Below are 12,976 nucleotides of genomic sequence, written 5' to 3' on the forward strand. Positions count from 1 at the left end.
GGGAATGAGCAGATGCCACGAGATGCCAGTTTTGCTCTTGTTCTGCATCCCTCCTGGTGTATAAAGTTACATACCTGTTTCTAGCTGCCAACCTCATCTGCTCAGCAACCAAAGATGGTGGACTTGACAGTGACGAAGGAAAAGGTGGAAGTGTTGGACTGACTGAGAACTAGCAGAGAAAAATACCTTCATGGCTGACAATTCAATGCAAGAGACTATCAGAAATGTCCTAAACATAAGGAAGTGGGCAACACACATTTGTGGCAGAGTTGAAGTAGTCACGGCAACTTGCAAACAACTAACTGGGAGGAGCTGCAATGTCCAGTTAGCCGCTAGGGGCGCAGGGGCTTTCTTTGGTGCCCCAGTTTTGAAGCTGCCCCAGCTTCCACCTTCCCAAAGGAAGGACAGTTCAAGTGCATCCATGGCAGCTACAGGTGATAGGACTTGACTAACTTCCCTGGCTATGGTAGCGAAGCTTCTGTCACTTCCCCAAATGGAATCCCACACAACAAGGAACACAGCTCATTGCAGGGGCACAACGTCAGTAAGCTAGTCACACACGGCGCTGCTTTGTAGTCAACAGTTACGGCCTTCCCGAAGAGCAACAAGTTTCATAAACCTCACAAAGATGTTTATTTGTTTCATGGAATGTAAGCTGCTCATTTTGTCAGATAAAAAAATGGGAGGTGAACACTGGCTTTACATTTTTAAAATAGATCATCCATTTTATTCCAGGTTGCATAAAAACAGTGTAAATACAAGCAGTTTGCCCATCTTGCCGGTTAACTGACAATGATTCCTTGAGTTCCTCCCCCTCTCCAGCTCTGCTGTCCTGGCCACTGGCCGTAGGAGAGGGGCTGAGTGAAGTCGCGGCGTAGAAGAGATACTATGGCTATTCGATGGGGTGATTTGTTTTATTGCTTTTGCCCGTCCAATCCACTCATATTACTCCAAGCGGAGTCAGAGTTTAAGATTTAAGCCCTTAAGCCTGCAGGAGTCCCTGTCAGCTTTTCCGCATAGGTATTTTAGGGATCTGTTTGGCAGGGAGACAGGTGTAGAAGGGGGTCAGGGGCCCAAAGCCAATGGTTGAAAGGAAGACCAGCCAAGATGAAAATGCCGGGCTGGTCCACAGGAGGAAGGACCTCGTACTGGCATCGGGCATCTCGCCCAGCTGTGTGGATGTCCTCAAACTTAGGTCCCAGAAAGACAGTTCCAGCTTTAAGTTGGTAACCCCTTTTAGCAATGAGCTAATTGCTTTAAAAGGGGGGGGGAATACATGGATCCACTCTGGAGACACTGCAAGTGGGGAATTTGTCCCATAATGATTTTTATGAAACTTAAGTGACTGGCACGGGTCCCTAGCAGCTGACTAGGGGTTGTCAGCCGCTAGAGCAGAAAATCGGGAAGTTCGTCTATAGTTTCAGTTTTGTTTGTCCCGAATGTAATTAAACTTAAACAAAAACAAGGGAGCCAGGAAGTGGAACACAAGGAGCTACCCTGTGCAGAGCGGCAGGGCAGAACTGGTTAAACAGGGTTCTGGGAGCGTGGAGCCCGCTCAGTGTGAGAACAGCCCAGCAGTGGCGCACGCCCCACAGGAAGGGAGTGGAGAAGCAAGTCCTTCCCTCCCTCCTGGCTGCTGTTATTTCACAGTTGTCTTCCATTTATAGCAAGTGCTACTAACTTTCCTTTTCAGAGAGTGATTCAAAAAAATTTTTTTTAACTGCACATAATTTGAACTCAACTGAAAAATACAAGCAGCAACACCATGTAAACATTGCGACAGCTCTGGCACGTCTGGAGTTTGAGGTGAAGAGGGTTAGGCAAAGATTGTCTCAGCTTTGCGTATGCGCAGTGTCCACGTTCCTCTGCGGACATGGGTGTCGGGGGACGAGGGATGCCATTACTATTGGGCACGTTTCCACGTTTTACCCAAATGGAGAAAATGACCCTGAGCTACTTTCCTGAAATTTGAGAAATTTGAGAAAACTCCCCTGAGGCAGGCCCCCATCATGTCCCCATTCAAAGGGGCTTGGGGACCAAGGAAACACACCAGACATACTTGTTCTTTCCCTCAGACACGGGCAATGAACGTGAAGGTGTTGATGCTCGTGTAGGTCCTGATTACAGAGTGTTCAGTCTTCACTTCTGCTTCATTAATTGTAGCGTTGGCAGCTGCTTTGCAGAATATTGCACATTAAACTGCAGGCAGCCTGACAACAAATACTGCACGAAGGGGAATTTTAAATTCAGCTTGATGAATCCTTTGTTGCTCTTCAAGAACTTGAACTAAGAGGAACCCCTGGGCTTTTGCAGAAGAACCCTCTCCAACAATCCTCCAGAGGAACGTTGTGGAAGCTGACAGCAGCTTATGATGACAGCCCATTTGTGATGTGTTGCTGACACTTTAGATCATGTACACAAGCCCTAGGATACATTTCTAAAGCATAACAAAATTTATAAAGCAAAAAAACCCCCAACAATTATTCAAACACCTGAATTTTGCTGGCAAAAGTAAGACACCCAAGAAAACAGAAAGTAGCCCTGGCCGCCCCCCCCACCCCCGAGAAACAAAACCACCAAAACCCTACAACCCTAAAGCCAATCCAAACGTGTAAAGTAACAGAAACAGGTTTGCAGGCCCACCGTTGAAGGACTAGCTCCTCAAGGCTTCGCAGCCGGAGGTTTAAAAAACCCCACTCTCCGGAAATACCTGACGACCAGGGGCGCGGACACCAAGGTCGCGCTGATCCTCACTGGCGCGAACAGCTTGTGGATAGCGTAGGCCACCACGAAGGTGCCCGTGCCCGTGGCCATTTTCGACTGTACCAGCGACTCTTCGAGCCCAAGCTTGAGCAGGATGGCAGACATGTCCACACCACTGGAGGGGAAAGAGGCAGAAACAAAACCAGAAACCACTGTGACAGCCAGGAGGGAACAGAGACAGTGATTCGGCTCTGAGGGTTAGTTACATCATCATGAAAAATATACAGGCAGCAGCTCGATGAAGAAAAAGTCCTGGGACAGAAAGTTCTTACCCACAGGAGTCTTCTGTGGCAGTACCAAACGAATAGTCTTACCTTGAGACCAGCAGGTAGAACACGCCCAGGGAGACCAATGAGATCCCAATGTGCAGGGACACGCCGACGGCTCCGTATTCTCGAAAGACCTTCTTCAGCTGCTGGGACTTGCTTTGCTTTTTCTCCTGTGCGTTGCTCACATCGCTGCCTGTTGTAGTAGTGGTTTTGCTGGGGTCCTGAGCATAAACCAAAGAAGGGGACACCCTCTAGGTCAGGAGCAAGATGAGGGCGGTTGTCACCAGCTTTCAGACTCACGTGGTGTTCTACTCTCTTTCCCACCCAGGGGGAACTCAGCTCCTCTCTTTTTACTTAGAGAGCCCAGGCTAGTACCCCCTTAGCCACTAAGTACAATGAAAGGCTGGGTCCCAGGTATCGTGGGCAGAAGGATGGCCCCAAACATGTCCAGGTCCTAGTCCGCACAACCTGTAACTGTCACCTTTCATGGCAAAAGGATTTTGCAGATGTGATTAGGTGGAAGGATCTTGAGTGGGACCCCTGGAATCACCAGGGGCCTTCTAAGTGGAGAGAGGGAGGCAGGAGGGTCAGAGGAGCAGATGTGAGGATGGCGGCTGCGCTGTTGGCTCTGAAGTGGAGGAGGAAAGGGCCTGGAGGCAGAGCCCAGGGATGCGGGAGCCTCTGGAAGCCGGAGGGATGGGAAATGGATTCATTCTGCCCTAGAGCTTCCAGGAGGAACTAGCCCAGCCAACACCTTGGCTGGGACCCCGGGAGACGCGGTTTAGTTTCTGACCTCCAGAACTGGAAAGGAATACGTGTGTCGGTTTAAGCCACCAGGTGAGTGGTTACAGTAGCAGGAGGAATTAACACCTTAGGGCTCACGTGCTTGGGGACCACACTGACACTGCACAGGGCACTGTCTCTAAGCCAGGCAGCATGCACCGGCGTCTGCCCATCCGCTGCCCGCCTGCATCCACATGGCAGCCTGCAGGTCGATACTGTTGCTCTTTCCACTTCAGGGAGGAGCAACATGGGCTTGGAAAGGCTGAAGCACTGGCCCAAAGTCACAAAATGAGAACACGTGGTCCGAGTCCATGGCAGGAGCCCACCACAACCACGCCAGATGCCACAAAACCAGCACCGTGGGTGCTGAATATAAGGGAGCAGAAACGACAGTCTATTTACTTCCAGAACCAAGATTCACCCCCGGGGTCTGCACAGATAAAGGAAGGGCCGATTCCCGGGCCACGCGTACACTGGCTGGGACTTGTACAGAAATAGCTCATGGGACGTGGCATGTGTGGGCATTTATTCAGGACTGTTGGGTCTGGAATGTGTGGGAGAAACAGAAAAACCTGCAGCGCCGGATTAAACGACAACGACAAAGACCCACACTCCTTCCTGATAGGGAGGGTGCCTTTTTTGTCAGGAGATTTCTTTAACTCCGAAGACAGACCGCAGAGCTCTTCTCGGCAGGTCGGATCTGGGTCAGCTCTAGGTATGGCCTTTGCAGAAGCCCAGGATGCCGTCCTCCTTGTATTTTTAGAGTCACACTTGAAAGGCAAGAAGGCGGAGCGTGACAGACAGCCCAGAATACCTGCGAGGTAGGGGCAGGACCCGCTGGAATGAAAACGAAATGCTCCAGGGCAGCAGTGCACACAGCAGAGGACCCCCCCCCCCCGACCCGCCCCAATTCAACAAGGGTGCCAGCCAGGACCACAGGGGACCTCCCAGCTGGCCCCAAGCGGCTGACCTCCGGGGGAAGGCCCCAGGTGGCCCAGAAGCTGCTGGTCTGTTTGCCTAGAGTCTTCCTTAATTTTTAATCACACACAACAGCTATTCCTTTGCCCCTCCTCCCTGAAAGAGTCTGTACAAAACTCAGATTTATAAGGTAAAAGAGTCTTTCCTTTACCTCCCATTTGAAAGAGCATCTCCTTTGTTCCAAAACTGCAGTTGGAACTGAAAAAAAAAAACCCCAAACCAACCCCTCCCCCCTGCCCCCCACAAAACCCAAAACACCCAGAAGCTTTGCCTTGGAATGAAATTTGTTTCATTAAAGGCTATTCCCGTCCCTGGGAATTAGATGTGAAGGCCGCCGGGTGGGGGTGAACTGTATTTCATCACTGCCTCTAGCTTTGATTTCTGCGTGCTCAGACTTAAAACGAACACTGTAAAAGAGGGCAGGCTAGGGAAATCCAGTATGGGGTGAGGGAACCCCAGAGACAGAATTGTGACAAGCAGTAAAGCACAGCATTTTGTTTTCATCCTCATCCGAGTGAAGGGGTCAAGCCAGTTTCCAACCTGCTGGACTGCCCATGACTCAGCTCTCCCGACTCACTTGATAGCCTGTGGCCTAATCGAAACCCTCTCCCACCACGTACAACAGACATCCGGTGCCAGCCACCATGGCCAGTGGGCAGACTGACCCTCCTGCACCTGGGAATGGCCCTTTACCTCACCCACTGTCCCGGCTCACATCCTGGAACCCTGGGGCACCCACCCAGAAGAGCGAGAGACTAACCTCTCCCCTCACAAACCCTGCGTTTTTCCTTTTAAAGACCCCATTCCTGCCGTCCCCTTGGGGCACTGTCGGTCCTGACTCAGCCCGCCTGTGTGCGCAGCATCAAATAAAGGCACTTGGATCAGATCACCTGGTCCCTCCCGCCTCTGTCTCTCAAGGCATTTCTAACACCAAGGACATGCTTATTGGTTTTAGAGAGAGGGAGAGGGAGAGAAACATCGATGGGAGGTCTCTTGCACGCACCCCAACCGGGGACTGAACCCACAACCTAGGCATGCGCCCTGACCGGGAATAGAACCGTAGGACGCTCCAACCAACCGAGCCACACTAGTCAGGGCGAGCACAGCATTTTGGGGGAAGGTTTTAGGAAAACCACCAGCATCCTCAGGATGGGCCCCTTCCACTGAGCCTGACCCCGGGCTCAGCAGTTTAAAGGCTTCATTTCCTAACAGTCCTTGTGATCCTGTTGTGTGGCCACCCTGTCACTCTTTCTTGGACAGACAGGACACTGAGGCTCAGAGGGGAGCCCAGCACCTGGGCTAGGCACCACGCTGGCCACCACTCGGCCACGTGGCCTCTGAGCTCATCATCAGATTCCCCATCACGTCCTGTAAGCGAACCATTCCTGAAGGCAGACACTTCCAGAGCCTCCAGACTCTGGAGGAGAGAAGGAAAGCTACAGCCCCTTTGGGCTGGCCAGCACTGTGACTCCCTTTTCCCCAAAGCCCCTGACTGTCTCCACTGTCCACCAGCCGGAATGGCTGCTCCTCTGGTAAACAACTGCAGATGGGCGGTCTGCCAGACGGTGGGCCCTGATAGGACCAACCACCCACAATCTGCAGTTCCAAGTGCCAAACGGCTCGTGTCGGCGGGGAGCCCCTTCCACCCCCAACCCTGGACGCTCAGCCCGACCAGACTAACGATACCCATCTGTCCACTCACCAGGACCGAGTGTGGCTCTCTGTGAGGAGAGCCCTTTCCTTTACAACCTTGAGTTTGGCGAAAGGCCTTTGGCCAAACCACAGACATTAAAGGCAGCCAGGCTGCCAGCTACGGAATAACCAGCATCTGTTGCAAGGCAGTGGGAAGGACGGAATATTCAGACCCAAGGCACAATTTCCTGTTAGCAGCACCACGGTTACTTTTTAACTTTCTTGAGTTAGAATCTGACTTGGACGGTTTTCTTCCTTCTATCTGGCTGGGTGAAAGGAAAACTCTTTAAGCATCGTGAGCCATACCGCCTTCTTTCTAACCCTGGGGGAGACGGAAGAAACTAAAATAAGGGAATTTGTGAAGGGGTGACTTGCAAGGAATGGAAACCTTCCAGACATTCATTTCTTCGTGCAGCACCGCCTTGGATGTTAGGCCCTGCCCGGGCTGCATCGCTGTTATACATCCCCAGTGTCTGTTCTCAGATGAAGTGCTGTCGTATACTTGTGCGTGCGTGCGCGTGCGTGTGTACACGTGAGAGGCCCCCTCCAACATTTATAAAAGCACGAAAGGCTGTATTAGAAGGGACAGGAAGGTTTGAGGAATGAACCAAAGATCTTGCCCACGAGTGGCTCACATTGTTAGGAGTGACGCTTGTTTTCATTCATTTGATAAATAATATTACGAACACACACTACATTGTGTTTACTTTGCAACAGTTCTGAGTCCTTTGAAAATATTAATTCATACAATCCTCGCCACAGCCCTGCGAAAGAGGCGCTGCGGGGGGTGGTCATCCCCACTTAATGGAAGAGGCTCCTGGAAGCTCAGAGAGGTTGCATAACTTTCTGAGGATCCCACAGGGATCACCGGTGGAAGCTGGGATCCCGGCCCCCCGAGTCTGGTTCTCAGGCCTTTGCTCTTGACACCTGCGCTGTGTTCCTCACTCACTCACGAGGGTCTGCTCCGCACCAGGCACTGCTCTGAGTGTGGGAGGTACAGCAACTACTGAAGCAGCAAAATCCTCACCCTCAGGCAGCCTGGGGTCCAGCGGGAGGGGAGGTACAATAAACAGAAAGGGAAACTGTCAGGGCTGCTGATATGACAGGTGCTGTGGAGAAACACCAACGAGGGGAGGCAGAGGGGCAGAGCGTACCACGTGCCAGGTACAGTACCTTGATTTCCACTGACATTCTATGATGTGTGAGTTAATATCCCATTTTACAGCCGAGGAAACTGAGACACAGAAGTGAGGGGATTTGATCAAGGCCGCAGAACTAGTAGGTAGAGACAGGAACACAGGGAGTCTGAGACCACACTCATCACCATGGTTTACATACAACACATGCTCGCCCACGCACGCACACGTGCACACCAGTGACAGGGCCTGGACTGGGGACAAGGCTGATGTGGCTGCTGGGACAGACAAGCCAGGAGAGCATTCCAGATAATGAATGAGGAGAAGATTCACAGCCATGGGGCTGACGGGGACCACCGCAGGCAGCACTGGTGGGCAGGGAAGTAAGTCTTTCTGGAAGGAGGGCTGAGCCACCAGGAATTACCAGGAAGCAGCTGGGCGTGGGTGGAGATGCCAGATCCCTGATGATCCCCAAACTGGGCTCCGGATTTAGAGACAAGATCTACTGCCTGCCTGATGAGGGGAGCAGAAGGCAAGGAAGGAAGTTTCCATTGGTGCGGGAGGCATGGTGAGGGCAAGGGTCAAATCCCCACCGAGCATCAGCTCAGGAAGGGCTAGCTAGCTAAGCGTGGTGCGGAGAACTGTGCCTTAAACTCTTGTGGGGGTGTGCTATTTTTGCCTTCGGAAGGCTCAGAGGCCTTCAGCACTGGGGGTGAGGTCACACCACTACTGAGAGCTGGGGTCTGATGGCAAAGGGACGGCTGGGTCCAAAGCGGGAGGCGCTGGTGGGGTGGGAGGCCAGGCTCCGTGTGTCCCAAGTCAGCTTCTTAGTCCTGTCTCTCATCAGACCCTTTTTCTTTAAGGAGACCCACTTAAAGGAAAAACCACTGTAACAGACTTTTTAGAAAGTTAAGCCTGTATTAACATTCTGAATGGAAGCCAGTTTTTGCTTCCTAGACAGAGAAGGCAACTGACAAGAAGGAACACTGCGTTTCCTGCACAAGTTGTGCCAGAGGTCTGTCCTTTGGTTAGATAAAACGGGAGGGGCAGCGAGCGCTGGGAGCTGTTAGCAACGCGCACTGGAGCTCCCTGGCCCCGTGAGGAGGCTCTAACGAGAGTTCGAAAGGGAACAAACAACCTGGACGGCCAGGCGGGGACATTATGCCATGTGCAGGCCCCACCTAAAATTTGCTGGCTACTGCCGACGCTTTGGCAACTTGGGGCTCCCTCGCTGGAGTCTGTGTCCTTGGGCAGATCACTACTTCCCAGAGCCTCAGTTTCTCCCGCTGTCAAATGGGAGGTTTGCTTCCTTGGCTCGTAGAGATTTGGGGTCTGGGGACCTTGGAGGTGCTCAGTCTCGGGCAGCTGCGCATGCAAAACTCTTCTTTGGCAGAAGTGGACCGGGGATCGGGGTGCTCTGGCACCCGGGATCGGGGCACTGGGGGACGCGGATGGGGGTGGGGTGGCTTACCTGGCGGCCGCCGCAGTCCCCGCGGGCCGCGGACGACAGCAGCCGGGCGTCTGGCCCGGGGCGTAGCAGCGGCAGGAAGAGGGTTGGCGGGGCGCAGGGGGCGGCGGCGCCCAGGAGCCAGGAGGCGCGAGGCATGACCCGAGCGCCCACCCTGCACGCGGGGCCCAGCAGCACCAGCAGGCGGGCCATAGTGAGCAGCCAGGAGCCGCAGCTGGCTCGGCCCACAGGAGCTGGTGCAAGTGAGAGCGAGGGAGGGCGGGGCCGGACCGCGCCCGCCCTCCGAGGCCCCGCCCACAGACCCCGGCCCCGCCCACATACCCGGGCCCTGCGGAAGCCCAGAACTCTCGCGGGGTGGGCGGGGCCGGAGCTGAAAACCCAGGCGGAATGGGCGGGGTTGGAGAGGCGCGACTTTTCGGATTTAGCCTTGGAATTAATTCTGCAGCCTAGATTCTGCCTCAGTGTGTTGGTTACCAGCGAGTCAGAGGTCAGTCTAGCTTCTAGACTGAGCGGACCTGATGGAAAGTGGCAAGATCGCACGAGGGATGCTCATCTTTGGGAACTACAGGCTGCCTCGGTATTCAGTAACTATGAATAATCTTTGGTCTCCATTCCGCTGGAGAGGAACTGTAGGGAGCCTTCACCAAAGTCTCATCCGCTTCTCACACCTGATCCTGTTTAGAATTTTGTTGTTGTTGTTGAAACTAGAGGATCCAGAATGTTTCTAGATCTTTGCTATTTTAGGCAGAAGAGAATTTAGTACAGGGAATTGGCTCTTGGAAAATCTTTGGAAAGCCGGAGGAGTGCGTATTATTAGGCTGAGCCCCCTGGGAAAGATTCCCTGGCCAGTCCAAGGGCTGCCCCCTCAGCCACAACTGGGAAGGTGGGCGCAGGAGTCTCGGTGGAATGAATGACCTCTGCCACAGATGCCTGTCCACAGTCATGGATTGGGCACACCCGGACACCTGCATTCTGCTGCAGAAAACCCCCACATCTCTGCAGACTTGATCAGCAGCAGCGAACAGCCCAAACTGCAGGAAGATGCCTCCGCCCCATTTCTGCTTTCAAAATATCGTGCCAGTGCATCCATTTGGAAGAAATGAATTCATACCCAGAAACCTAGCTGTGAAGGAGTCTGGGAAATTTTAGCCTTTCTGCCGGGACTGAGAGGTTGCCAATGTGCCTCACGTCCCTGGTATTGATAAAAATGAAGTCATGCTGTATATATGCATTATAACATGAATTTTTCACTTCGTATGTCACTAATGACTTTCCTGTTGAAACCATATTATGGAACATTATTTAAAAGCTGCAGAGCATTGTATGGATGGATTGAGTGAATTATTTAATCCAATCTCCTGGCAATGGATGCCATGGACTGAATGTTTGTGCCCCTTCCAAACCCATATGTCGAAGCCCTGCCCCTCAATCTGATGGTATTTGGAGGTGGGACCTTTGGGAGAGAAATTGGGTTAGATTCTGTCATCAGAGTGGGGCCCTCATGATGGGATTAGCGCCTTTATGAAAAGCGGAAGAGAGGGCTCCACGTGAAGATGTACTGAGAGGGTAGTCGGCAAGCCAGGAAGAGGGCGCTCATTAGAACCTCCCCATTCTGGGACCCTGACCTCAGAATTCCAGCCTCCAGAGCTGTGAGAAAACACATTTCTGTTGCTTAAGCCACACAATCTGTGATACTTTGTTACGGTAGCCCGAGTGGACGACTGTAGATTACAATGGATATGTAGGTGATTTCCTCCCCTCCCACCCTGTTTTGCTATTTTAACTTGAACTTAACTGTCAAATCCACCAGCCTTTTTTCCAGCTCCCATCATCTGTGACATCTTGCAGCAACAGATCCTGTTGGCAACCCTCTCCTTGAAGCTGTCTCATCCACTCATTTGCTGGCTCACTCGACACGTGCTTACTGGGTGCCAACTGCACGTGTGTGGTTTGCTGGCATCACACAGCGCCTACTGATTCTCCTCGCTCTGTGAGGCAGGGACTCAGGAGGAGAACAGGTCCAAGTGGAGTTCTGGAGCTCGTGCCAGTTAGCCATGTGACCTCCCTGAACCCCAGCTTTCTTTTTCTGTAACATGGGAAGAACAGTGAGTGCCCATGTGGCTTCCTGGAGGAATGAAAAGCCGTCCCATGTGTGTGGGACAGGTGTGGGGTCGGTGCCCTGAAGGCTTCGCTGCCCATCTCCCTCCCCCACACCGCCACAGAAACGGCCTTGTGGGACATAGTGAACGCCCCTGCGGGCCGCTGCTGAATTGGAAAGTGCACAGGCACAAGCTGCAGCCTCTGGGGAAAGAAGATGCGGGCACTGGCTAATTTGTTTGGCAGCTGTTCACCCAGCACCAGCGTCACGCTTGACGCTGTGCTGGGCGTGAAGAGACAGAAGAAATACAGGTCAGGGTCCCTGGTGACAAGCACAAAAGGGACGCCTGAGATCCTCGATTCCCCGGGACACGGGATCCCCCACCCTTTAGGCTGGCATGGACAATGTCACTGGTGGTAGCTGCTGCCACTCACTTTAGAGTGACCCTTTTTTCCCTCCTGGCCCACCCTGTGGGGACTTTGTCCCTGTTTGACCTTGGACTGATTTTGGTTCATTATTTCTGTGTTCTCCATCGCTTTGGGAAAGAATTATGGCTAAAAACAAGGGCCATGGAGACAGACAGACCTGAATTTGATGCTGACTGGCCACTTACTAACTGTGGCACCTTGGCAAGTCACTTCACCTCTCTACCCTTCACACACAGTCCTCATCTCTGAAACGGGGACAGTAATGGTAAACATCTTCTTTTGGTGTGAGGCTTAAATTGGGTAACATCTGTAGAGTGCTTAGCCTGCTACCTGGCACAAGGCAAGAGCTCAGAAAATGTACATTATCAGGAGGAATTCTGATTCCTCCTGCCCCAGATTTCCACAAATAAGATGGGAGTCCGGTCCAATGCTTTGGGACTAATGGCACTTTATGGCTTGGGGCCAAGAGCTGGGGCCTTGGGGTCGGATTGCCTGGGGCCGTGTTCCCACTTTACTGTGCACTAACCGTGTGACTGGGCAAGTCATTCAAGATCTCTGAACCTCAGATTTTTTATTTGTACAGTGGAAACAATAACGGTACCCACCCCATGGGGTTGCTGTAATGATGAAGAGAAATCAGGAACCTAGGGGAGTTGTCACAGGGCTTGGCACAGGCAGTGCCCTCCATAAGCCAGTTGTGGTGGGCACAACTTCATCCATTCATTCTGAGAAGAGGGCCAGTGGTGTGGGCCTTCATTGCATCCCCCGAGCAAAGGGGTAGCTTGTTGGCAGATGAAGGTGCTGATGTGGCCGTGTCTTCTTGACTCCCTTTGAGATGGACGTGGGTCACTTAGATTGGAAGGATCTGGATTAGCTGGGACTGTGATGCCTGAAGGATTTTTTTTTAATGATGTGTAAAGTGGTTGCTCATGATAGTCTGAAGAAGTTACTAATAAAGATTTAAAGACTGCTCATTCACGTCTGAGGAACGTGGGGATTCACATGTTTCACACGTGGATAAGAAAAAAAATCAATATCCATAAAGCAAACCAGTGCCTGCCTGTTCTGTTGGCAATTATGGAGTTTTTAGAAGCTCAGTTGATTTTTAAAAATTATAATAATTAATACTAAAAAAACACAAAATTCAAACAACACATCTAGTAAGGTCATTTATTCATTCAATAAACACATTTGCAGCACCTACTCAGATAGAGGCACACAGCTGTGAGCCAGGAAAACCAAGAGTCCCCACAGAGCTTATGCACTGCTGGGGAAGAGAGTTTGGGGAAATATAATTATAAGCAAAATCTTCCAACCAAGAAAACTTTTCCACAGAAGGTGAAGAGAAAGAAAACAGTTTT

General features: G+C 52.0%; 1 protein-coding gene across 1 annotated transcript; it reads right to left on the reverse strand.

Moving 5' to 3' along the window:
* Nucleotides 1-698: 698 nt before the first annotated feature.
* On the reverse strand, nt 699-9,344 carry FAM210B (family with sequence similarity 210 member B). Its single transcript, XM_024559304.3, has 3 exons — nt 9,093-9,344; nt 3,078-3,253; nt 699-2,878 (listed from the first exon to the last, which is right to left on the reverse strand). Exons 1-3 carry the CDS (start codon nt 9,279-9,281, stop codon nt 2,662-2,664), a joined length of 582 nt encoding a protein of 193 aa, XP_024415072.3. The 5' UTR covers nt 9,282-9,344; the 3' UTR covers nt 699-2,661.
* Between the last annotated feature and the right edge of the window lie 3,632 nt (nt 9,345-12,976).

Source organism: Desmodus rotundus, chromosome 6 (genome assembly GCF_022682495.2).
Source record: "Desmodus rotundus isolate HL8 chromosome 6, HLdesRot8A.1, whole genome shotgun sequence".
NCBI classification, from domain to species: Eukaryota; Metazoa; Chordata; class Mammalia; order Chiroptera; family Phyllostomidae; genus Desmodus; species Desmodus rotundus.